This window comes from Centroberyx gerrardi, chromosome 7 (assembly GCF_048128805.1).
Source record: "Centroberyx gerrardi isolate f3 chromosome 7, fCenGer3.hap1.cur.20231027, whole genome shotgun sequence".
NCBI classification, from domain to species: Eukaryota; Metazoa; Chordata; class Actinopteri; order Beryciformes; family Berycidae; genus Centroberyx; species Centroberyx gerrardi.
This window is the reverse complement of record NC_136003.1, coordinates 6,350,693-6,377,276: the sequence shown is the minus strand read 5'-3', so window position 1 is coordinate 6,377,276 and position 26,584 is coordinate 6,350,693. Positions and strand designations below refer to the sequence as shown.

General features: G+C 41.2%; 1 protein-coding gene across 3 annotated transcripts in view; it reads right to left on the bottom strand.

Moving 5' to 3' along the window:
* Positions 1-1,861: 1,861 nt before the first annotated feature.
* The window catches only part of LOC139911914 (voltage-gated potassium channel KCNC1-like), a 73,003-nt gene continuing 48,280 nt past the window's right edge, over positions 1,862-26,584 (bottom strand). The window contains exons 6-7 of one of the 3 annotated variants that reach the window (XM_071899531.1): positions 23,859-23,879; positions 1,862-2,013 (exon numbers count right to left, since the gene is read on the bottom strand). In XM_071899531.1, the coding sequence (XP_071755632.1) occupies positions 1,862-2,013; positions 23,859-23,879 (173 nt within the window). Of the gene's footprint in view, positions 2,014-23,858; positions 23,880-26,010; positions 26,127-26,584 lie in introns of those variants that run through there. The other 2 variants (XM_071899533.1, XM_071899534.1) reach the window with 2 other exon arrangements.

Below are 26,584 nucleotides of genomic sequence, written 5' to 3'. Positions count from 1 at the left end.
CCGAGAGCCCGGGTGAAAGAGGATGAAGAGGAGGTGAGGAGCGAAAACGTGGTAAAAAATCTGACCATCGGGGGCCACGCTTGAGCACATCGTTTCCACGATGACGTCTAGACACTGGAGGTCTGGGTGAGGTCAAAGTTCATAGCTCAGGGTTCGATATGTGTGTTTGCCTACTAGTGTTTTTTTTCGTTTTCCCGGAGCTGCTTTCGTCTATTAAGTGTATAAAATGTGATTCATGCACCTGCGTACAAGAGTTCTGCAGTGTTAGTCTAGGGACAGCTAGCTCACTATAGGCAGCCAACTCTAGGCAGACTCTCCCATTGGATGACTCTACCTCTTTTCCACTCCCTGATTGGACAATTTGGATTCTTTTGCCCCCCCCCCCCTGCCCCCTAAACATCCCATAATCCCCACTCCACCCTAACAGAGACCCACCGACATCCACCGCTTTTTTAAACGCCTATTCCCCCTCCGTCCATTTTATCAAAAATAGTTGGTGTGCCGTACTTAGTAGCGTTACTTCTGGGACTTAATTCTTCATTGAAGCTGTTAGTAAAGCGTTTGCTGATGTCTTCAGAGTCTGCAGGTTGAGCAGAGTCTGTTGTATTGCACAGAAGCCTGAGGAGGAAGGAGGAGAAAGAGGAGGAGGAGGGGACACCTCTGCTTCCATACGCTTCTACAAATGTCAGTAATGATCATGAATTACGGAGGTTATACTGGAGAATCGGACGTAACTCCCTCTCTCCTCTCTCCCTGGATGCATATCTAAGGAAACATGTTGGAGAATGTGTGTGTTTGTGTATGTCGACATGCGTGCCAAGTTTGTTGTGTACGTGAGAGAGAGTTTGCGTGTGCGTTTCATCCAATTTTTAACACAACGAAGTGAACAACGTCAAAAGGGGGATACTCTATCATCTACAGTCTACATGGCTCGTCGTTTTTTAAAGGTGCAGAGGTGCTACAGTTTTAGATATTTCCTTTTCAAAGATATGCTTTCGATTTATAAGTGTAAAAAACTTAATGTTTTTTTTTTATCTTCTATGCGTAGGTATACGTAACTAATTGGCTTTTATTTTCGAGTTTCGCGATTTTCATGAGTAAAAACATGCATGCTGCAGTTTGAGCGTGTATGTGCGCGTGTATGTATTTGCATGTGTGTGTGTGTGTGTGTGACAAGCTATGCTTTTTGAGACTTAATGTGTATTAGAAAAAAGTACCTTATACCTATTCTTAAGTATCACTCTTTAAGCATCGAAGTGCAAGTGCAGTCGACACACAGGCAAGACGTAGCACAGGGAAACCTAGAGATAAACTAACTTAACTATCATATCAGTCTAAACTAATGACCTATACTCAGTCCCTGTTAGTAAGGCAGGTGTGTGAGTGTGTGTTTTTGTGTGTGTGCGTGCGTGCGTGCGTGTGTGTTCGTGTATTATACTTCGGTGTACTACACAAAGCAAATACGGTTGGTTATGCTAAAGCATCTATCTGGGCTTAATCGGTAAGGTTTTGCTATTCTGCGTTTTAATTTAGCGAGGTACTCTTCTGACAAAACAGCACCCTCTAGTGCCTACAGCCAGAATAACTCTTATTCGTCATCATCATTATCATTATAAAACATGTAAGGTAATGGTGACTGAATGAAAGAGCAGCTGGGATGAATAAAATGTCTTCAAGACACTCTGTCCATGTCGATGCCGTTGCCACCGTCGTTTTTGTTTCTTCCTGATGTTTCCCCTTTCCCAGAAAAGATTATTTTATATTTTATATTTTATCGTTGCTGTTGTTGTTGTTGATATTTTTTGTTGTTGCTGCTGTTTCTCTGTCAATTCCTGGTTACATGAGGCGGGCGGTTGCTATGCTACAAGATGGAGGGGATGGGGGAGTGGCATCGCCTGAGGCCAGGCGGCTCGAAGGGCTCGAAGGTGGAGTTGGTGATGGGGGTGAGGCGCAGCGGGGCGCCCGTCATGCCCGAGATGTTATTGAGGCTGCGTGACTTCTCATAGCCCGTGGCTACATGAGGAAGACACACACACAGGTTAGAGCAGGGTTATGAAGGTGCCATGAATAGATTATGAGGCATGATTACAATGGTGAGGGTTACAGAAATGAACAGTGAGGATTGAGAAGGGTACGGTGTTAGTTTACAAGTAAGATAAGGTAAGATAAAATGTTAGGCATGTGTGTTTATGGGAAGGAAATGCAATGTTATGTTATGTTATGTTATGTTATGTTATGTTATGATATGTTTTACGTTATGTTATGATTTGTTATGTTATGATATGTTATAATATGTTATGATATGAGTTAACAGTGTTGCGCGTCAGAAATAGCAAAGATAAACCATTTGTTACAATCACAAGCATTTGTAAATAAAACAAAGTATAAAAAATAAAAAATAAAAACAAAGAAATAAAGAAAAACAGCCGGAACCAAGTAAAATATTTAGACCAAAGGAGGAAGTTGGATAAAGGACAGACAGACAGACAGACAGATGGACAGACAGACACAGAGACAGACAGACAGACAGACAGACAGAGACAGGACAAAACAGGAATATGGGTTACGAAAATCAGTTCATCAGTTGGATTTTTTGCCACAACATCACTTAGACACCTAGTGGTGGCGCTCTGCAGCACCAACATACACTGTCTAGTGGGGGAAGGGGTGCTAGTCCAGTGGATATGTACAAAAGTCCCTTTTATTTGTCTCTCCATTTTAAGACTTTGGTACTGAACCAACTTTGTCCAAATCCACTGGACTACCTGCTCTGAGGTTCCCAAAAGCACATACAGCAGCAAATACACTTTGTTCCATAACAAGTCGATTGGGAAACTCAGAGACTCTGATGGGTAAATCATCTGGAGCTGAGTGAGAATGTACACTATCGTCCACGTTAATGCTCTAATGCAAAAACTTTGGATCTCAGAATCCAGGTGTTTTAGCCAGCCTACAGAGGAGAGACAACAGGCTACTGTTAAACAGGGAGACGGTCAGTTAGACAGGAAGACAGACAGACAGACACAAGGGACTGATGCCCAAACCAAAACTCCCCTACAGAATGGTTTGGACCTGGTGAAGAGGCCAGGCTCCTTACGCAAAAACCACGTCTGCTGTTTGTTCATGAGCCGGGGTCAAACTCAATGTGTTTCCATTCATTTACAGGGTAAAAACTGCAATGAACACAATAATTTTGTTTCAATGGTCGTGTTTTTGCAGTATGTTTGCGTATGTGTATGACAGCTTCTGACAGCTTCACAAGGTCCAACAGTGTTTGACTGCCTTCCCCTCCGCATTCACTCCTTTCTCTCGTTCCTCCCATACTCCACTCCTCCTCCTCCTCCTCCTCCTCTCAGCCTGCTTCAGAAACCTCCCTCTTCGTTCCTCTCTTCCTTCCTCTGTCCATATTAACAAAACAGAATGTCTTGTTCAGGCTCAGGCAAATTTTGGGGCACGATACTGACTTGTCGGTAACTAGCGTGAGCTTCTTTTATACTTTTGTTTTTGCGCTAACAAATTAAATTTCCTTGTTTGTATAGACATCTGCAGCTATAGACAGATTGTAATTTGGTGTAACATTCCCATTTTATTCCTGAGTATTCCCCAGAAGAGTTGGGCATTTAAAGATAAAATTCTCAAAATTATTTGACTATACAAATTTTAGGCAAATCTTTTTGGAACTTTTTTAAGCCCATCCTAACTTAAAGTGCAGCTGTATTTAATTCCAGTGTTCACTGACTAAACAAATCTTTGTTCAGCCTTAAATCCATGTTTGAAGGTCACATACTGGCATCCCTTGTATAAAAAACGTTAATAATTTTGAGTGGAAAAATGTCTGAAATACGATAAATCACTGCGTAAATGCAGTGATTAGGGGCTTCAACAGGGGGCGCCATACTGCGATGGGCTTTGCCACTGAAGAAGCATAGTGATGTTTCTTTGACAAATCTGTCCTGACAGTGTTTTTACAATGCTCAGTCAGCGGTCAGTCGGAGAATATAAAACCCTCCTGTTCCTAACCTTATTATTAATTATTAAAGACCCAAAATTTACCCAGAGTTTCTGAGAACTCCACTGTTTGTGTCTCACATAGCAAACCTGAGTCGCAGTCAAATAAACCCTTTACTGATACCGCTTCCCAAAAAAAACAATTTAGCAGGCGAGCAGGAGACAGGAAGGCTGAAATATTAATGACATTTTACTTTGTGGATGCACAGGAGTGGTCCCTTTTTTTACTTTATTGAGTTCTGCAAAGTGAAAGTAGATTGGAGCAGGCTGAGGTGGGATGAGATTGCTGTTTTACAAACTGGAATTCTCACTAGAGGGGTTAGAGTTCATCTGGGGTCAGGGGAATTATTGCCTTCCGTCCATTGCTTTTACTTGCGGCTCCCACCTGCGCCTATGTTACGGCGTCCATTTTGTGTCCCTTCTGCTGTAGTGAGCATTGACTTTAATTCAATCAGGGATGCAAAATGGTGCAAGTGAATGCACACCCATAGGAGTGAATGAAGTTGGGAAGTCAGTCAGCCAGTCAAGTAATCAGGGCTGGGTTTCCTAAAATCACCAAAGCAGTGAGATTTTGTTTGCTCCATTGAATTACAATGGAATAAAGTTGATCTTAATGGGGAGATTTTGTTTTCCCTGTTGAATTACAATGGAATAAAGTTCATCTTAATGGTAAGATTTTGTTTTCCTGTTGAATTACAATGGAATAAAGTTGATCTTAATGGGGAGATTTTGTTTTCCCCGTTGAATTACAATGGAATAAAGTTCATCTTAATGGTAAGATTTTGTTTTCCTGTTGAATTACAATGGAATAAAGATTAACTTAATGGTAAGATTTTGTTTTTGCCATTGAATTACAATGGAATAAAGTTCCCAATCGTCATCGTCCTGTTGAATTTCAATGGAATAGAGCTGACCTCAGTGCTGAGGTGCTTTCAGGAAACCCAGTCCAACATACACCATCTGACACAAACAAGGGAGCAAAGTAGTAGGTGTCTTAAGAGTAGGAATGCTAATCTGGGACCTGCTTTGGCTTTTAGGTGGAGAAAAGATTAGGTGAATTATTCTGCAGTCCTACTTTGAGACACTGCCATTAAACAGCAAGTGGAGAGGTAACACTCTTCAAGAGGATGTGCCATTTTTGACATACCCATGGCTGTAGTTTGGGACAACAAAAATCTTGGGTCGCTTTTCAAGGCAACTTGGCAATTTTGTTATTATGAATTCATGCTGCGTTGATAAGTAACCCAAGAACAATGCTGACCCAAACTATGTTCACAAATGCATTGGGAATGACAGATCCTTTCTGAGAGGTATGAAAAAGTCCTCTCCAAATGACACACAAACATACAGACATCGTCCCCAACACATCTCCAGGGTGAAGCTGCCCTTGATCACTGACCAGAAATCAGTTTTCGTACCTCCAGTGCTAAACTTTAAGAACAATATCAGCATTTTTCACATGTGGGTCTTTTGCAATTTGTTGCCTTCAAAGGAAAAATCCACCCTTGGATACTCTTACACGGTTGTGTATCATCAATCTATGATGTCCAACGCATTCCAGGAGTTATTTATATATAAGTGTAGCAATTTACCCTTTTGTTGTACACACTTTCCCTCAACCTGCCTCGTCTACTTCTACTTCAGGTAGTGAGTACCTGCATTTCCCAGAAAGACTTTCGACTTAGCAAAGTAAGAGCATGAGAGTGAGGTTCCAATTGAGAAAACCAAGTGTTGCAGCCATTACTCAAAACACATGTCGTGTGGCTGCATTACATTCTGGTCTATTGAGGCTGCTGTCAGTGGAGAAATTGTTCTCTCTGCCTCTTCTATGATGGATTTCCCCATGTATGATTGTTGGTGTAAAATGGCGGCTCTAGAAAGAAGCCCTCGCTCTTTGATTCTGAGGGACTGACACCAAAACTGTTTTACAGTTGATGTTTTAGATTGCTGAAACATTTTCTGCTATCAAACTCCATTGTAACTGCACTGGAAACATCTCAGTGTGATGTCACGTCATCTAACAAACAACAAAATGAGCCCAGAGATGCATCACCAGTAGCTGTTTTTTCAGTGTTAAAGTGTTTAAGGGTGGATTTAGGAGCCTCTGCTCAGGGATCTGAGGTTGTGCTCAGGCTCATAAGGGATTAAGAGGTCAGAAGTATAACTAAAAATCTATTTATGTTTTAAAAGTGATCAGCAAAATCTTAAAGTAACAAGTGAGGTGATGTCAGAACTGGCGTAATGTGATATCTGTTTTTGGCACCCACATGTAAAAATCCTCATGTTGTCCTTTAACAATTAGTTTGGGAGTTTGCAATCCTGACAGAAAAGCATTAAAGGGCATCTTTACCTTGCACCATCATCACAAAGACTACAACAATAAACAACAACAAATCAATACCTACATAACAAACCAACACACGATACACCAAGGTTTTTAATTACTCGTCAACATCTTTCAGGGAGAATTTGCCCTTGTGGGCTGACTCTGGGATCAGTTTCAACTCTGCAGAAACTAAATTTGGATGTTGCATACGGAGGAAATGAAGCACTGATCTGAGACCAGCATCCAAGGGCAAACTCATCCAGAACTACTTCGCAACACTTCCTGCTGTGGGAGAGCTGTTACCTATTTGCCTGTCTGGGATTGGATTGGTTGAGAGGTCAGTTCAGGCTGTGATTCACAGGCAATATTCAGAGGAAATGTAGATGGGCAACGCCATTGGCAATACAACGGACTATCTTTCATCATGTTTTTATTTTTTATCTTCCATCATGTTATTTGATTTTGGCCCCTTTTGCCAGTGAAGGCAAAATTGCCCAGCTATATATTGCCTCAAAAAGTTGCCTGTACATCGCCACCATTAAATCTCAGGGGGGAATTCCTCCAGTATTGACTTTATTTTTCATTGCCTTCTTTTGTTGTCTCTTTTAGAAGCATGTGCCACTGTCTTTTCCATCTGGAACTGAGCAATTCCAGGTTAAAGGGATACTTAGACATTTTGAAATTAAGCCTATTATTTTTTTTTTCCCAGCTTCTGTCAGCTTTTGATAATGGGTCTTTATTGAAACAACTTTGAAACAATGATGAATCAAACCAGACCAACTTCAGGTCATTGTCACATTATTTGCACTAATGACTTCAACTCTCTCTCTGAAAGCAGTGGTAAGACTTGTTCACTGTCCAATAAGAGCAGCCACTAAATAAATAACCTGTAAGCAAGTTTTCAGGCTTGCTTGAAGACCAATTCATTCTCAGTTCGGCTCATTGAAACCGCAAGTAACAGAAACTGCAATTCAAGGATGAAAACAACTGTTTGTTTTCATTTGTTGTCGTAGCAACCCATGATGGCATTTTTTACAGCAGCCATTTTTGACCCTGAAGCCTTCGGTTCAGTTCAGCTGGGGATGCAAAATGGCACAACTGAAAATCCATAAAAAACGTGGTTGATCAACCATGTTCTCATTCACCATAACAGGTAATCTTGGACTTCTACAGTATAGTATAGTATAGTATAGTATAGTATAGTATGGTCTAGTATCCATGATGAGTCTGTGGTGCTAGATTTAACTTTGCTGTTATTACACACACTATATTGGCCAATGAGAATCTCTTACTCAGCTACCACTTAGAACTCAGGAGGCATTCTGGGTACTGGATACCATAGCGACAGATCTGGGTCACCATGTTCTAAGGACCTGGCCATTCAACACACTGTGTGTGTGTATGTGTGTGTGTGTGTGTGTGTGTATGTGTATGTGTGTGTGTGAGTGCACACGTGCAAGTGTGTTATAATGCAAGAACGTCAAAGGCTCTAAGGTAAAGTGTCTTATGTTTGAGAACTGCAAGTACTTGTAATGATTATATATCATTTTTCAAAATTGTGTGTGTGTGTGTGCTGTGTGTAAGTACAGTGTGTGTGTAGGCGTGTGTTGCAATGCTGGCATGCAATTCTGAAATGAATGAAAAATGTGTACCTTAGAGTGTATATATGCTGTGTGTATGTGTGTGTGTGTGTGTGCATTTGTGTATTTGCGCATGTGCTCACATGTTTATTGCATAACAGCACGCATTCTCCTCTATTCAAATAATTGTGTTTGCAATGTCAAGTCTTGTAACCGCGGCAATCAATCGGCAGTACTGCGGCTCTTAGCAGATTGGGACACACGCACGCACACACACACACACACACACACACGCTGAGCAGCGGCAGGGTTAGATTGATTGGGATCAATAGCCTACAGTAGTGTGGTCCTTGTCTTACAGTAATAACATGTTTGTCAGCTTTGGGCAGCAGAAGCACACAGCAGCAGTTACTATAGAAGCCTGTAATCTCTGTTCAAGACTCCAATTCTCAGAAGCTTGTTTATGATTATGGGCATTCATTATCAATAGACAAAAGTAATCTTTTTGATCAGAGGTTTTGATCAGCACTTCCATTTCTGGATGCTTTGAAGATTCAGATGTAGCAAGTTCCACTTTTTTTTTTACATTTACATTCTTTTACATTTCTGCATTATTGGAAAAAAAAAACATATATTATTCTGATTTTTCTCTAGTTTTTGCTTTTGTTTCTTGTGAAATACTGAATAGTTTCCAGCCTCTAGGCTGAAAACTGATAGTCTGATAATCTGATAGTCAAATGAAACAACCTGAAAAGGGAAAATTATTCTTTGGGTGAACTGTTCACAGCTCTGCATATGCAGCCTGTGATGGGGGGTCGCCAGTAGGCATCGTTTCGTTTTAAGAGGTCACGGGCCAAAAAGGTTAAGAGCCTTAAGAGCTTTATTGGAGAGTTGACAGCAGAGAGAGGGACAGGAAACATGGAACAGAAAAAGAGGGATGACAGGCGACCAAGGTCCCAGGCTGGATTGGGGCCCGGGACGCCTCGCACTTTTTATGTATTTACTACACTGCTGCTGCACTATTGCTCCCCAAGGAAAGGAAGCGATGACTTCTACAATGACTACCTCTGTATACAACACTAATGCAGGATAGGCACATCGGACTAGGGGTGGGAGGGTGGGGGGAGTCTAAAATGGCCACCACTTCATGGGCTTGGTGTCACACCCATGTCCTTTGAGGCCATTTCACCTTATGTCAATAAATACTGTATAATCCAGCTGCTTCAATAAATAAAACAGCCTCAATGATTGAATTGCTTTAATCATTTATATTTCCCTCAATAAACATAAAGTATTATGGGTATTCTGTGTACCCAGAATGCCCTCCTGCACGACAAGCAGCATGCGCTTTACGATGGGAGAGAGAGAGAGAGAGAGAGAGAGAGAGAGAGAGAGAGAGAAAGAGAGGGAGAGAGAGAGTGAGTCAGAGAGCGAAAAGGACAAATATAATTCAGTAAAAAGCTGTATTTCTGCAGCACACAAACACACACACACACACACATACACACACACACACACACGTTAAAAAATGATGTTGCAGGTATTACCAGCATATTTCATCATATATAATGCCTAAGCCATACAGATTCAGTATCATCCTATAGCTAAACTACCTGTTCTGTTCAACCCTCTTTTTGGCTTGGTCTGCCTCATATACAGTCATGTTAATCATAATGCATATAAGTAATGTAAGTATGTAATACATGTAAGTAAACTATCACTTTGAAGTAAGCAAATGAAATATAAATCTATGAATAAATTGTTGCTTTTCTGCTTCAAATGATCAATAGATGTTTGCTGCATAACCTTTTCCTATTGTGTTCAAACAGAAACTATCTCTACTAACCTTATTCTACTGTCCCACTCACTGTAAGTCACGTGGGATAAGAACATCACTTAAAAGACTAAAATGAAAAATGTAAAATGTAGAACATTCGCATTAAAATTACATGCACTCGTCACCTTTATCCAGAGTGACCTATAATAAGTGCTGCAGCAGAGGAAGTCTAATCTGTCATCTATCATATATCATCCATTCCTATCCCTCTCATTGTGTGGAAGACTGGAAGTTTGCTGCATATGACCTTTCTCAATCAAGATGAAATGGGACACTATTCTACATCATATATCCTATATCCTATACGGCCAATGACAAACGGATAGGCTAACCACTGAGCCAGTTCTTGCCTCGTAAGTACATTGCTTATGCTGTATTTATCATCCAATTTTATAGCATTCATTTCTGTTCCTTTCTCTGTGTTGAAGCCTGGTAGTTTTTTCCCTGCAGCAGTGAAGCTGACAAAGCAATCGCAGATTTCAATTTCACTCAGAGGAATGCCAGTGGTGAGGCCAGGTCACCTATGCCAGTCTATAGTCCTGATACCCTGCATCACAAACTGACTGTTTACCAAGAAACAGACAGAGAAATGGTAAAAAAAAAAAAAAAGAAAATAGGGATGGGACGATATAACGAAATTCAATATATCGTGATACAAATATGTGACGATACGTATCGTGGGGCAGAAAAATGAATCGCGATATTAGCATCATTTTATTCTGCTGTATCGAATCATATCGTGAGAGAAGTAGATCGTCCCATCCTTAGTAAAAAATAATAGTAAATAACCAAGAAATTAACATGGTAGCAATGTACACAGTCAGATTCCATCTAAACCACATATTTTTAGATTGTTCAATGTATAAAATCGGTTTTGCATTTTGTAAGCCTGTCATCAGGTTAGCCATGTTGATTTTTGCATATATGGCTGTCTCTACTGTCAACAGACTGCTAACATGGTAAGAATAACTGATTACAATCATTAAGACAGCAAGTTAGCTGTACCTGCACATCACAAGTACCCAGACGGCCCATGTATGTCTACATTAGTTTGAAAAAGATTGACCAGGTGAATCCAGGTGACAGTTTTTATCCTGCATTGATTTCAACTGTTAAAGAGTAACTAAACCCTAAACCCAAATCTGTGTAAAGCCTGACATCTAAAGGTAAAAGGCTACTGAAATTGCCATCTGTTATTGGCTGATCTTTGGTGCCAGGTGATGTCACCACCTGTTGTACTACATAGAAGGTGACATCATCCGGCACCAAAGATCAGCCAATAGCAGATGGCCATTTCAGTAGCATGCTTTTTTACCATTAGATGTCAGGCTTTACACAGATTTGGGTTTGGGGTTTAGTTACTCTTTAAAAACACTTGAATCATAGAAGGGAAGATGTAGATACAGGGAAGAAGACAGGCTGAAGAGGGATTGTGAAGTGTTAAAACAACCAAGACATGCAAAAGAGAAAACAAGATTTTTCTCTCATATTGTAACAAAGTAGAAACGTTTGTTCTTTGTCAGATAATGACATGCAATTCAAGGGTATTCATCAGTGGGCGATTTGCTGACTGTAAATTCAAAATGAGACCTTAACATTTTCAATACAAAGCTGCTCTGTTTAGCACAAAAGCTAACATGTTGGCAAGTTGCATGAGCAGATGACAATGCAACACAACTGTATGTGAAGTACTGTTGTCTGTTTACCACGTGTCAGTGCAGTACTCTATGTACTGCAGTACTAAGACAATTTATTGTATATTTATTATACTTGGCACTATTTAAATTCTGATTTTGAAAAAGGGTGACAGGATGTACTATAAAGTAGGTATAGTGCACTATGAGTCAGACATACCTGTGCCAGGCATTGATTCAACTCTTGTCCAAAATTTAATTATTTAACCAAGCCTTTGACCTGGATCAATATTTCAAAATATTGTTTTAAAACTTAGACATAGGCTAATCCATGTTGTTGAAAATTACCCATTTAAATGAATGGTGGATAGACTGCCATGTGAGATCGACTCACCCCAGTCTGCTTTATGGTCTACACGAAAAAAAGTCTTTTTACATCTGGCTTCGGATAGGGAGCGCTCTAGGTATAGAGATATATACTTCATAGTGTAAAGAAGCCGAAACTTGCTTCAAATCTATTTCTGGAGGTCAGAAGATTCAAAGTCATGTTCTGCTCGTTTACCCTAATAAAGGTTTAGTAAAGCTAATCTCTACAGGTAGAGCTCTCTTGGAGACCAGATGTCAAAAGCCACACCTTAAACTGAAGTAGATAAAGTTTATGGCAATTTTTTTCATTTAGCATTTAAGTCTTCATGCAGACAGAAGATTTATCACAGATCTGTTTAGGAAAGGATTCCAAGCCACATTTAAACATAGGTGCCAATACAACCAAGAATGAAAGAATGAAATCTGATTTTATCAAACTAACCCATTAAATTCCCTTCGAGTGTTTCCTTGTATTTAAATGTGACTTGGTGCCCTATAGACAAGATAAACTATGTACCTTGTGATTTTAATGCACTTGAAAGAATGTGTCATTTTTTAGCACATCATTCTAATTTGGGAAAACAAAGATTTTTGTTACTTTTCAACACAACATAGGTGACACACTCTACTGACGCAATATATGCTGTGATTACCATAGGATGTGTTGACAAGTGACACAAATGTGTGTTGTCCCAGACTAGACACATGTTCAAAATTATACATTATGTTTAAAGAGCGCAGGTATAAATGGGGCTCTAGATTTGAAGCCAGATACTGATTTGCACAAATTGGAGTTTTAGTTATACAAATATTCCTCAGAGGCAGAAATAATCTCATTGGTTGAGTTAAATCTCGATGGGTGGAGCCAACAACACAATTTTTCTGGTTTCTAAGTATCGTTAGACTGAAGCCCAGTGAAAAAGACGAGAGGTAAGAGAGGAGGAAGCTGATATTGTGAAGACTAGCACTGCTACTAACTGAAATAATGCAATGAGCCATACAAGTTATCTAGGTTAGCTAGTTAGCCTAGCTAAATTCAAACTAGCCATACTACCCTATAGCTATATAGGTAAGCTAGTTAGCTAGCTGCTGACCTTCCGACATCATGAATGCCATGGTCATGAATGAATGAAAAAATAAGTAATTGCCTTTTATATTTTGTATTTATATTTTGACTAGAGCTTTCTTTGCCATTCAAGCTCGCCAGTTAGCTACCTTGCGCTGTGGTTCTTTGGCTCCGCCCACTGTGGTTTAGATGATATTATTTCTGCCTACAGAGCAGCTCTGCCTCCGATAAAGGTTTGTAGAACTAAAACTCTGTCTGCTTTGCACTTGTAAAAACATCTCTCGTCAACTCTCTTCAAAGCCAATGCAAAAAGCCATATTTTCTCCTATGCAAGCGATGCTAGCAGTGTAGCTGTTAGCTGTGCTGTGGTGGTGACTTGTAGTACGTACCTCCGATCAGTCAGACTTTAGTAACGCAACGCAGGGGGAGGGACTGGGGAGTATAGCCTGAGGATGGGATGGATACACCAATGTTAGAATGTGATGGGTAGACATGAGGGGGGAGGAGGAGGGAGGAGGAGGAGGAAGATGGGAAAAGAGGAAAGAGGGAAGATGGGAAAAGGAGGGGAAAGAAGAGGAAGAGGAGGGAGAAGCACAGGTGGGAGTGATTGGGAAGTGATATGCTCATTGTGCGTTCACAGTGGAAGCAACTTGAGAAACCAGTACATTGGAAGCCTATTCATTCTACAGTATCTGTTTCAGAAAGACAAATTTGAGACTTTGAGACCGTTTTCATGCTATATGGAATTAAATTTAAGACTATTTTAACAACCAAAATAAAGAAACAAAAACCCAGCAAAAATAACTTATTTCAAATTGAACATAACTAATGAAAGTGCTGAAACTATAAATGGGCAGTATAAGAAAAAGGACAACAGGAAATTAAATGCTTGGGGACATGATGTCCAATTATGTTTACTAAAGCATTTATGATGAAAACATGACATGGTTGGCATATTGTATTAAAAGTGACAGTACTGCATTTATGTCTTTTGGCAAAACTACACATTTATATTTACATTTAACTACACACTCACAGTTGTTTTGTTTGACTTAGATCCCAACTCTGCCTCAACTAAATACTACCAAATGCACGGTAAAGAATCTGTCAATGCGACTATCTTATTTTATATTAGCATTAAAATGAAACTTCATTAAAAATAAGCCTGTCATCACATGGCAAAAATAATTAGACCTCTAATAACTGTATTTAAGACATTGTAATATTTTCAAGGCCTTAAATTTAGACCAGATAATTTTCTTGTTTGTCGGCACAAAAAAAGTTGTAACCTTTGGGAGACATCACCCATCAGCAGCCAGTCACATACTAATTATAGTATAAGCCTGAGCTATTACTGCACCACTACTGGTGCTACAGCTACAGTAGCAGTCAACTATGTGGTTGCTAGCAATGTGAACGCAGAGTCAGTGTCCTATAGAAATCTTCAATAAAAATCCAACTTTAGGAGGAAGGGTTTCTAAAATGCCATATCTTAATTTTTGTGAAAAAAATAAAACATTTTGCTTTAAATACTATACTATGCTCAGTAGCTACATAATACAGAAGATTCTTTCATCAAAAATGTTGGTATTTTGTTGATAACAGTCATAAACTAGCTAATTAAATAATTGTTTCCAAATTGAATTTTACTTTCATGCCAGAAATAATTTATATGATATCTCATTTTGAGTCAAAACTGGATTCATGAGGTTTCCACAGGACACCAGTCAGGGTGAGATTAGAGGGATATGAAGGATAGACAATGGAGAAATAGTGAGGGACGGGGGAGGGGCTGGTGGAAGGAGAGGAGGGAGGAGGGGAACATAGAGGGAAAGTGAGGGAAAGGGAAGTAGTTTGGATTGAGGAAGGGTACACAGTGGGGAACGACAAAGGGCAAATATTATCCCAACAACAAATCTACATGCAGAGAAGTGTTGATTATCATTAGGTATTTAGAAGTGAATAGAAATGCTGTATTTATGCTCATAAAACACACATCAACTCATCATACTCATTTTATCTTATTATATTATACTATTATATCTTAATATATTACTTATTTTATTTATTTGAAACCACATGTAGATTTGTGATTATTAAGAATGAATATTTGCATCAAACACGGACATTCGCAAATGTAATATGACAACACAACACACTGAACTGTAGATGTACAGGTACGTAAATACATACATACATATACATAAAGTACATGTATGTGACATAGCTCATTCACAACTGAAAAAGGAAGAGAAGAAGAGGAAAGAAGACCGCAGGATCTAGAGGTCAGCCAGACATACGCATGCACGCACGCGCACACACACACACACACACACACACACACACACACACACACACACACACAGAGTTAATTTATCAGAGGAGAAAGGTAGAATAGTCAAGAAGACAAAAGAGAAGAAAAGATGACAAAGTGACAGGGGCCATTACTGAGATGAAGACAGGGGGAGAAAGATGGGGAGAGAAAGAGAGAGAGATGAAATGAGAGAGGGAGAGAGAGAGGGAGAGGGGAGTTAAGCGGAAGAGATCTAAGAATAAAACAGACACTGACCGCCTTGTCGCTATGTCATATGAACGCAGACACACATGAAGGAAAACAGTATGAAGACACAAATGAATGCACAACACATGAAAAACACATAATCCACTCCAACATAGATGGTTAATGGAGAGACACGCATGCAGAACACCTACAAGGAAGAGGTAGGCTGTACAACCTGAATCGATAATGCAGTGATTGCATGGATTAGCTGATTAATAATACCTTAGACCTTAGGTTAGGGCAATATTTCATTGTATGGAAAAGATGGCAAAGTTATAAGAACATTACTGAGATGTGGGGAGGAGAGAAAAAGAGAGAGATGATGAAAGAAGGGGTGACAATAACAATTCATTTACGTATTTCATTTAATTTCACATACTGAAGTTGCATCTGGCAGTTGAAGAAAATTAAACAGTCGATGAGGAGAGTAGAAGTCCCACTCTTTGCACTATTACTGCTGTACCCCATGAGGAATTGTTCGGAACATGCTGCAGTACTAATGCAGAATAGATGCAAGGTTGGGGTTCTTCTACAATGGCTACCACTGTATACAGTACTAATGCAGGATTAACGGAGGACTTTCAGGTGATGAAACGCACCCAGTGGCGGCCATACTGGAGGTCCACAGCTCCATTGTGTTACTAAACATACAGCCTGGTCAAAATTTTATGAAATGAGCATGATGAAATGTAAATTTGTGCTTTGCGCCTAAAAAGTGAGAAAAATATGTTTTCTCACCACGATAGAATGATGTGGAGGATACACGACTAGAAACAAGCAGGTGTTCTGACATTGAAATAGTGCAGTGGAAAGACTGTGGAGGTCAGGGTGGGATGGGCGGATACATTTGCCCATCCTCAGTCATGCTAAGACATATTCTACTGTGAGTAGAACCCTAACCAGGACCAAAACCTGACCTTAACCAAATTGTTTTAGTTGCCTAAACCTAACCTTAACCCTAACCCTTATCCAAAGTTGCTTTAGCCTACTTGCCTAAATAACCATTAGCTAACCTTTTCATGTGATAAACAGGTGAAAATGGCATGTCTAATTTGTGGTATTGTCACATAATCCAAGTAGTGGAGGAATGTAATGTTCACATAATTTGTGTCCACAACACGTAATCTGCATTTCAGAGTTCATGCTTATTACACAACATTTTATGAGATTTTGTGTTCATAATGTTAGGTTGTTAATTTAGCAAAGCAACTGCTGTTAATGTTCACATATACTAGCCACTACTAACACTAGCTTCTACTAGCTAACTTTCACTCTTCTGTGTCACGTACGTATCTAGTAGAAGCAACTGTTAGTAATGGCTAGTAGTTGCATGTTAACATTAACACTAGTTGCTTTGCTAAATTAGCTTGCTGGCTAGTGAGTTAGCTAACAATGCCGAAACCAACTGCTTGTCCAGATTAATTATTAATAGTGTTTTGGAGGAGAGACTAGGGCTAAAGACAAGACAGTTTCCTGTGTCTCAGTAGGAATAAATTTGGAAACAAGTCTACCTTATCACACTACTTACTTACAGCAGTAATGAATTGACCTACATCCACACCACAACAATCTTTTTCAGGTATCTCTCTTCTTCTAGCCTATATTTAGGCATTATTGGTGCACAGCTGATTCTCCAGTGGACCTCCATGATGGCGCCAGCTGTGGTTGCTTGGAGATTTCTGACACAACTTCAAAGACTCTATACTTGACAGCTACAGGGTGGGGGGGGGGGGGGGGGGGCTAATGGCTTCCACTGTATACAGTACTAATGCAGGATGAATTGCTGAAGGGGGACTTCCACAATGACTTCCATTGTACATAGTACTAATGCACTAATGGTCCTGTCGATGCAGGGTGGGCGACTTCTGTACTACCATTGTGCCATTCAACCTTGGGAACTCTGAATGAAATCCCTGTTTTTCACCTGAACTTTGGGTTTTATGACCAGACAGGATATCCGTAAGCCAAAGGTCTAGTCAACCTCTGGCCAAGGTGGATTAAATATCCAGGCTTACAAGGTGTCCAATTCAAAGATTCAGTTCTGTAATCATAATTGATCAGTTTACTCTTTCCTTGATCGACTCGACTCTCCTGACCCTGTTGTGGCTCGATCGTTGTCATAGCAATGCTCAGTAAATAAAGAATGCGAGCGCGATCTGATAGGTCTCAGGGGTTTCCGACCACCAATAACAATCAAATTCTATCCAAAGATAAACATAAAACAAGGGGGGTTGGATAATAGACAAAAGTAAGAAAGCAAAAGAGAAAGATACTATGTGTGTGTGAATGAGAAAGAGTGTCTGAGATGCAGAGAGTGTGTATTTGAGGGTTATTGTGTGTTTGTGAGAAAGAGAGACCAAGGGAGGGAGAGAGAGAGGGAGAGAGAAAGAGAGAGAGGGACCACTCCACTCTGTTATGGTGCAGTATATCTCCTTACATCAATGAGCCTCTAAGTGAGACTCAGGAGTCACTTCAGTCCAATGGTTTCTCTCTGTCAATGGAGAGAATCAATGACATTTCTACTGAGAGACAGAGAGAGAGAGAGAGAGAGAGAAGAGACAGACGCAGAAAGAGAATTACGGTCAGAAAAAAAGACAAGGAAAGACAGGGTGGGAGACAGACAGAGAACGAAAGACAAAGCAAGGGAGTGATTAATTGAACACTTCATTCCCTTCTTCGACCCGCTCCCATTCGCCGACAAAGTTTCCGAGTGAAAGAGGAGATGGACGTGCACGGTATCATAATGCAGAGTGCGTCTGCTGCCTTTGAAACCAATGCAGTTGGGGGGGGGGGGAGGGTGCATTGTGCAGTCTTGGCCTCTGAGGGCGCTAGCAGCACTGCACCAATGCTCACTCTATACTGTAGCTACCTCTGCAGTTTTTTTTTTCCTGAAGGAGAGCAGGCAATCCTCTCCTCTTTGCATTTAAGCAGGCAGTACACTTCCCTTAATCTTTTACCCTTTTTTGTATTGAGACAGTAGGAAAGCTTAACAGGCTACACAGCAGCGGAAACGCAGGGTTTTGGTGGAATCCGACCCGAGGCCAGCAGGGCGGTAAAGGGGGGTGACTCTGACATCATCTGTGGCCTCGTCTTTTCTGCATTTGTACAATTATACAAAGGAAAAGTGCTTTTAGTCAGTCTGCTTTCTCTTTTCAGGCTTCACAAGATTGGAACTCTATTCCTGTGCACATTAGGGAGGCAAAGACGTGGCTGTTTGAAGGTCAGAAATGTGAACATCAAGTTGGTCAGCTGATATTTATTTGATGTTTTGTATTTCTAATGTCTGTACTTGTCTTTTGTGTAATGTCCTGTCTCCATTTTCAGTTTCAGTGCAACGTTTTCTGTAGCTTACAATATAGGATTTCATCTGTATTGTTACTGCTATTTCTATGACTATTATTACATTCTGTTGGATTTTTATTTTTGCCTAGTTTTACATGAATGTTCATTACAGGAGATGCCTTTTTAACATCTAAACAGGGACTGCAGATGGGCCTCTTTGGCTAATTCTGGCACATTTACATGTTTATTGTTTATTAATGTGAACTGTCCCTGTTAAATAAAGGAATGAATAAATACAAATTCTTAAAGCCTCGGATAACATATTCTGCAAGGCCTAGTAAAAGCTCAGTTGGTATGTTTACATGGACACTAACAATCCAGTCTTAACCTGATTAAGTCAATAGTCTGCCTATCAATTGGCATGTAAATGCCTTTATCTGAAACACCTTATACCAAAGCTGCACTAGGTAATTTTGCCAGCACCAAGGGGCAGCCAAAGGTAACTCTTAGCATTAAAAAGGTCCCACAAAGTCTGAAAACTGCACCAGGCCAGTTCGTCCTTTGGCGGTCCCAAGTGGCAGCGAGAGATAGCTGTTTGAATTTTTGAAAGTTTGAAGGACTTCATTATCCAGAAGTCATGTACCGCAAACTGCATATTCCTAAACCTACATTTCTTATTCGTGGCTGGTGGAGGTGGTAAAGAGGTTCAGCCATTGTTGGTGAGTCCAGATTTCTCTGGAGGGATCGCTCACTCGCTGCTCTTTTGGAGACAGTTTTGTATTTTGCTCTTTTGATTCGTCACTTCCTGTGCCCGGAGAAGATTTCCTGCCAGTGACCATAACACCAGAATATTAATAAGGGCAAATAGGGCAAATCTACGGCATCTTTATCAGGGGGGATGGGACGCTCTTCTCTGTTGTAGTCCCACTTTGTGATTAAGGCTGATAGGATGGGTGTATCTTTAACATAAAAATCTTGCCTAGTGCAGCTTTAATCACCATAAGGTCATAATCAGTGTGACCGAGCAAAGTAAAAACACACACATCCTAATCTTAACCAGGTGCATCGAACAAAATAAGAGTCTGCACACTGCAGGTTGCTCCCAATGTGTATTAATTTTTTAATATTTATATTTATACAGTATGTGATGTTTTGAGCTCACTGATGCTGCAAGCTTCCTTCGAGCTTGTTAGCTTGAAATGTCACAAGTATAGGCGTTTATAAATTCATACACGTTGGGAGCAACTTACAGTCCGATCTGATTTGTCTGATATTGAGATGGTTGGCAGCTGGATCTCATTGCGTTGCCTTCTTTTCTGGGTAAACTAACATAGCTATCAAATAAACACTTAAAAAAAAACATACACAGTGTGGTGGGCATTGTCTAGGAAGGGGAAGTGGACAATGTGCATGATGCAAACTTGTGACTGGAGGATTGCCAGGGTGTGAGTCCAATCTAGGGGAATCTTGGTGAACAAGAAACACTCTTCCCTCCCTCAACAGCTAACTTTGATGTGCCCTTGTGCAAGGCTCCAGTAGAAGACTTTGTTGCATTATTGGATTGGTTCATTTAGGTTCACACTGCCCAATTACAAGTGGACCAGGTCTTGTAAACCAAAGGCGGGGGGACGAGTCTGATTCAGTCCCTTTAACTTTAACTAAGCATGACGAACATGTCAGTGTTCTTTGCCATAACTGATCTTCTCTGGTGTTCAAACTGGTTAACGAAGAAATAGCTGAATATGAGCATCAGTCGAGACTGTGACTTGACTTCGTCCGTAGGTAGTAAAGATGTTCACCTCATCCTAACTCCAAGGGTTTCCTGTAGTTGGTACAATTGTGTTCTCGCTCCTAATGAACCGCACTGCAGTTCTCTTGGTCTAGACTGCGGCTTGACTTTGTTCGTAGGTACTAAAGAAGTTCACCTCATCATGACTCCAAGGGTTTCCTGTAGTTGGTACACCGACCTAAATGATTAGAATAAACATGCTTGGTGTGAACGCGGCCTAAAATACACTAATATACTGTCCAGGGGAAGTGCTTCTTCATCAAACTGCCTCATCTTAGAGAAAGAGGAGATAGGCTCCAGTGCGATAGCTGAGTTTGTCCAACCATTTGTACCCCTTGGTTTCACTGGACGGCTAGCAAAACGCGCTGTATAGATATGAATCAATTATGTAATCAAACACTAAGCCTTGACCCAAAATGCTTTGCTGCACCAGTCCCAGAATTCTCTCGTCCACTGTTTCCGTAGCAACAGCAGGGAGATAAGGAGGGGAGAGAGAGAGATAGAGCGAGAGAGAGAGAGAGAGAGAGAGAGAGAGAGAGAGAGAGAGAGAAAGGGGCGAGGGGATGGCGGGATAGTGATCAAAGGATTAGTGAAGCACAACTTAAGGTTAATAAAATAAACATGAAATACAGAAATAAAAGGCCAAAAATGACATACCAAACCAAAGATAGTCATTTTAATGAAGTAACAAATTATTTAAAACATACTTAAAACACATCAGCACATTGTCAACACCAACGTACACACACTTCCATTATACAACTTAAACAAACAGATAGATAGATAGATAGATATATAAATAGATAGATAGATAGATAGATAGATAGATAGATAGATAGATGACAGACAAATAGACAGATACTGTATATCAAAGTAAAGAAAGAGATGGAGAGAAAGAAAGTGTGAGGCTTGGACGGACGGTCAGACAAACTGATATACAGAGAAAGCAAGAAAGAGAGAGAAAGTATAGTCCTGTAACTAAAGGTCAAAGCATTGCATTTCATAAAGTAAAATCATGACCAAGCCACAATCCACAGGAATCCCTCTGGCAGGGGCGAAGCGAATGATGAAGAGCAGGACGCCCAAAATTCTGCATTAAAAGTTTTTTTGTTTTTTTTTACAATGCTATCATTTTTCTGTTTTTGTCTTTGCAGACCAGAATTCCCAGCTTGCGCCCCTGCCCTATAGCTGCACATACAAAAGAACAAGCGCCAGTAAAAGACAGAAGAAGAAGAGGAAGAGGAAAAAGGAGCACCGAGAGAAAGAGGAGCATTACAATGCAACGCGGCCCATTCAGAATGCCTCCTAAACGCTCGCGTCTTTCGTTCCTCCCACCCGCCGCAACCACAGATCTGATAATGTTGGATTAGTGACAGCCGTGACGTGAAGATCTGTTATTCATCCTGTCCGACTGCGGCACGGTCGGCGATAATGTCAACAGGAGGGAGGAAGGAAAGAGGAGAGTCGCAGAAGAATTGGAAGAGAGCCCCGGTGGCACTTTAAAAGCAAAAGCCTGGCGGCCATTTTGAAGTTGGGCCAGCGTGCAGCAGACCTGGCGATGACTGACTGAGGTGCGTTTGATTTGTCCTGCCAAGACACTTGACCAGCCACAAATGTAGGAACGTGTGCAACTTGTGAGATAAGATAAATAAAGAGCACCTTTTTCTTTGCTTTCAATACAGCTAAGAGTTCGTCCAAGTCTGCTGTCCAGCGGGTTTTAAGCTTTTAGAGTGCAGAGGGAGGAAGCTAAGAGGCCGTCGCAGCACAGCAAACAGTGCCACCGCTATACTAGTCACCACAGCCCTTCGAAGTTGTTGTTCCAGTACTTACCTGGTTATGTGTGTGTGTATGTATGTGTGTGAACTCACTTTTCACTTTTTTAAAGAGTAACTAAACCCCAAACCCAAATTTGTGGTGAAGCCTGACAGTAGGGAAAAGCAGGGAACTGAACTGGCCATCAGCTATTGGCTGGTCTTTGGTGCCAGGTGATGTCACCACCTGTTGAACTCTATAGAAGGTGACATCAAAGACCAGCCTATAGCAGATGGCCAGTTCAGTACCCTACTTTTCACCAGTAGGTGTCAGGCTTCACCACAAATTTGGGATTGGGGTTTAGTTACTGTTCAATGAATGCATCGGATCAGATTTTTGCCTGTTCCTATCTGCCTGCCCGCCTGTCTATCTGTTGGTCTGTCAAAAAAACCTGCTCAGTCTCCTTAGTGTTTTTAACATATTGAAATATCTAAAGCGTATTAGCTGTCACGTTGGCTAAAGCAGACCTTCGAAGCACTACAGCAGTCAGTGTTGCAGCCCAGCCGGATAGAGAGAGAGAGAGAGAGTCAGAACCAGCTCCACTAGAAAATAAATTGTTTTCATTTGAAAGTGCAGTGGGGAAAGTTTTAAACCCTCTCTGCCCACCGAGATGGACAGACTTTAGCACTTTTGGAGCAATTCAATTTGCCAAACTGCTCCCTGAGGGATCCAATCAATCCAAGAAACGTAATGCGACGCGCTTTTTCGATCGGAGCCAAGTCCGCTCTCAGCACTGCTGCTGCGCCGGCTGAGACGGACAGTGCTCTCTGCGGGCTGCGCTGCAAAAACTGATCTGAGCTCAGTTCCAGAGGAGAGGACAGAGAAACCGACCAACCAACCAATCAGCAACCAGCTCTCACTGGACTGGCGGGGCAACGAGCCAACCAGTGCGCAGCAGCCACTTTCACTCTGGCACAAACACGTTTCATTGAATTCCCCTTTTGTCTTATATTTTTGTTCTTTTCTTTTGTCTCTTCATTTATTTTTCCATTCTTTCCTATTGCTGAAGATTTTTTTTTAGAAGGAATCCCATTCAGATTTTGAGAGAAAATGTCATTGCCACATCAAATACTTGCAATCCCCAATACATATTCGTTCATAGATGTCTTTGAATCCTAATCATGTACAATTGATTGATCTCAATAGGACATTATAAGCCCTTCCTACACTGCTAACCAAGGCAGTTGTATCATATAGTTTTCTCCACACGTAAAACATTGTATGGAAAGACCAGGCGCTGGCTCCCAGAAAGCAGTCTGGAGCTAAAACCCTCCTCGGCCCATTGACTTGACAATGAAACCGGGATGAATTTGGAACCAAAGTGCTTTCGGGGAGGGGGGGACATGGACCCTGGTGAGCGTTTGGTTTGTGGCGCCCCCTATCTGTAAGTACCAGAGTGAGAAGAGACCGGGTGAGAGGAGGAGAAGGAGGAGGAAGAGGAGGAGCAGGAGGAGGGGAAGACAGCTACACGAGAAATAACAAACACACAGACAGAAGGACGGACGAACAGACAAAAAACAAACCAAAAAAAAACAAATAGAGAGACAGACAGACAGACAGATGGACAGTGTAACACAGAGCAACAAGAGCCAACGTACAAACGCATGACACGACACAACCTGGGGAAGGAGACAATAACACAACAACAACAAAACAACAACAACAACAACAACAGCAACAGCACGCGTCAGACATGGGACCTGCACTATGAACTTTAACCGTTAGACCCGCTGTGACCCCCGTGAACCCCCTCCCCCCCCCCCCCCCCCCCCCCCCCGCCGCCCCCCGGTGGTTCCAACATGGGTGTAGAGAGGGCAGGCATATCACACACACACACACACACACACACACACACGCACACACAAAAGGTAGGCACATATACGGGCATGCATGCAGTCACACATGTTCAGTCATGCTTTCAGTGTCTTTCACGCACACTCAAACACAGTGTGTTCTGCTGAATATGTAGTGGTGCTATAATGTGTGTGTGTGTGTGTGTGATGCAGTGAATGTGACTAGTGGTTCTCCTTGGAGGAAGTTGACCATCATCTCCTTTACATCACGTTAGCTAACGCTCCTTTGGCTGCGTAACGCACAATTAAACTCGCTTATCTCTCTGTCTCTCTCTCTCTTTCTCTCTCTCTGTCGCATTGGTGAGCTACAACAACCATAATTCACTGAGCCTATTACATAGCACATGACGTTTGTCAGCCAGTTTGTTGTGCTCTGTGCCCACACATACAAAGTTTTAAATGTAGCACAATATGTTGAGGAGGTATTTGTAATTAGCTGTATGTTATATTTGACACACAAGACTAGCAATAATCAAATGAGAGTATAGGCTAATCATCAGCAGATGCTGCAGTAGCAGTGTAGCTAATGCTAGCTTCATTAGCTTGCTCTCTAGCTTGTCTCTTACTAAGTTGCTGAACTCGCTAAGTGAAATCTTGCTAAAAAACAGCAGCCAAAATATAGTCTATACTTACATATATACAAGTTTTGAAAAATCAAGATTAGTATTTTAGCATTGATTAGGCTGAATCAAGCTCATTTTAATTAAAACAAAATGTTGCTGTTGCTAGGTGTGACCAAGGCTTACACCATGTCTCAATTTCTCCCATTACTCATATTCTTACTGCACTTACAGTGGCACAACTGAACAAATACATACTATTCTCAACTGATTCTTCGACTAATATATAGAATATACTGAATAAAAAGTGCTTTAACACTAAAATTAACCTGTTCATTGATTTAAAATGGAGCTCAAATAATATCATAGAGAGAGAGAGTGTGTGTGTGTGAGAGAGAGAGAGAGAGAGAGTGAGTGAAAAAATGAACTCTAACCCATAGGGAACTAATCGTGATGACTTGAGGTCATTGTGGGCCTGTATGTGTGCGTGTGTGTGTGAACGTGGGGTTAAGTGAAATCGCTGAGCCAAATAAAATGGCTCAAGGCAAGCTAGTGCTTGGGTCAAGTGTTTGGTATGGGCAGAACACACACACACGCACACACACACACACGCACCATGCATATGCCCCCCCACCCTACACACAACTAAAATTCACCATACGATTGCTGAACCACAGTTAAAAGCTTTACAGTGACAAGCAACTGGCATGCTTCTGTAAACATTCAACCTGTGTGTGCACGTGTGTGCGTGTGTGTGTGTGTGTGTGAGAGTGTTAGTAAGGGAGAATATAAGATGTATTTGATGTGTGAAGTTGGTTTGCTGTTGCTTCTGGGGGACGGAGGTTTCTTTGTTTGTTCTTTGGTGTGTGTTTTGTTCTACATCATGTCATTCTGTTCTTCCTCAACTCTACTCCATTCTACTCTACTGTACTGTGCTCTATTCTACTCTATTCTACTCTACACTAGGACGATACATTTATCCCACGATACGTATCGTCACATTTTGTATCGCGATATATCAATATATATATATATATCGATATATCGTCCCATCCCTACTCTACACTATATCCTACTCTACTTCATTTCACTTTACTCGACTTCTCTTGACTTTAACGCACAGTTCTGTACTCTACTCCATTTAGTTAATTTCTGTTCTTAGGTATTCTGCCCTGCTCAGTTCAGTTCTTTCTTTAGACAATATAACCAGTTTATGAGTTTAAAAAATCGTTTCACAGCAAGTTGTGATATCAAAATTCACTTAAATGTACAGTAGGAATCCCTCTGCCTTCTGCACTGTATACCTCAGTATGATGGTAACTGTTCCCTCTGTGTGTCTATGGCTTGATCCAGGAGGAGGCGGAGTTAGCGTTGAGGTCCTGCTGTAGCAGAGGCCCCTCCGGCTTGAACCATTCCTCTCCCAGGGGGGAAGTCAGACTGCTGGACGCTGACCCTTCTGGTGTGTGTGTGTGTGTGTGTGGAGTGTCGGAGTGTGTAGAGAATGTGTAGAGAATGTGTAGAGGTGTGCGGAGGAGTGTATAACGGGGTTAAGGGTGAAAGGTCAGGGGTTACATTTCAAGTCAAGGTGAATTAGCGTTAGTGTTAAGGGTGGAGGTGTTTCAAAATGGCGGGGCAGGCAACGCCATGGCGAGGAGATGGAGGAGAAGAAGAGGTGGGCAAAAACACGAAATGGGGGGTGGAAGAGGGGAAAACAGAGGAGGAGGAGAGGAGAAAGTAGAAGAAGAAGAAGCAGTAGGAGGAAGAGGAGAAGGAAAGGAAGGAAAAGGTCAGAGCAGGAAACAAAAGGATGGAGAGAGAGAGAGAGAGAGAGAGAGCATGAACTGTTAATCAGTGAATGAGAGCATTGATAGCAAATTGAGAAAACTAGGGATCAAGGTAGACAGAGAGAGA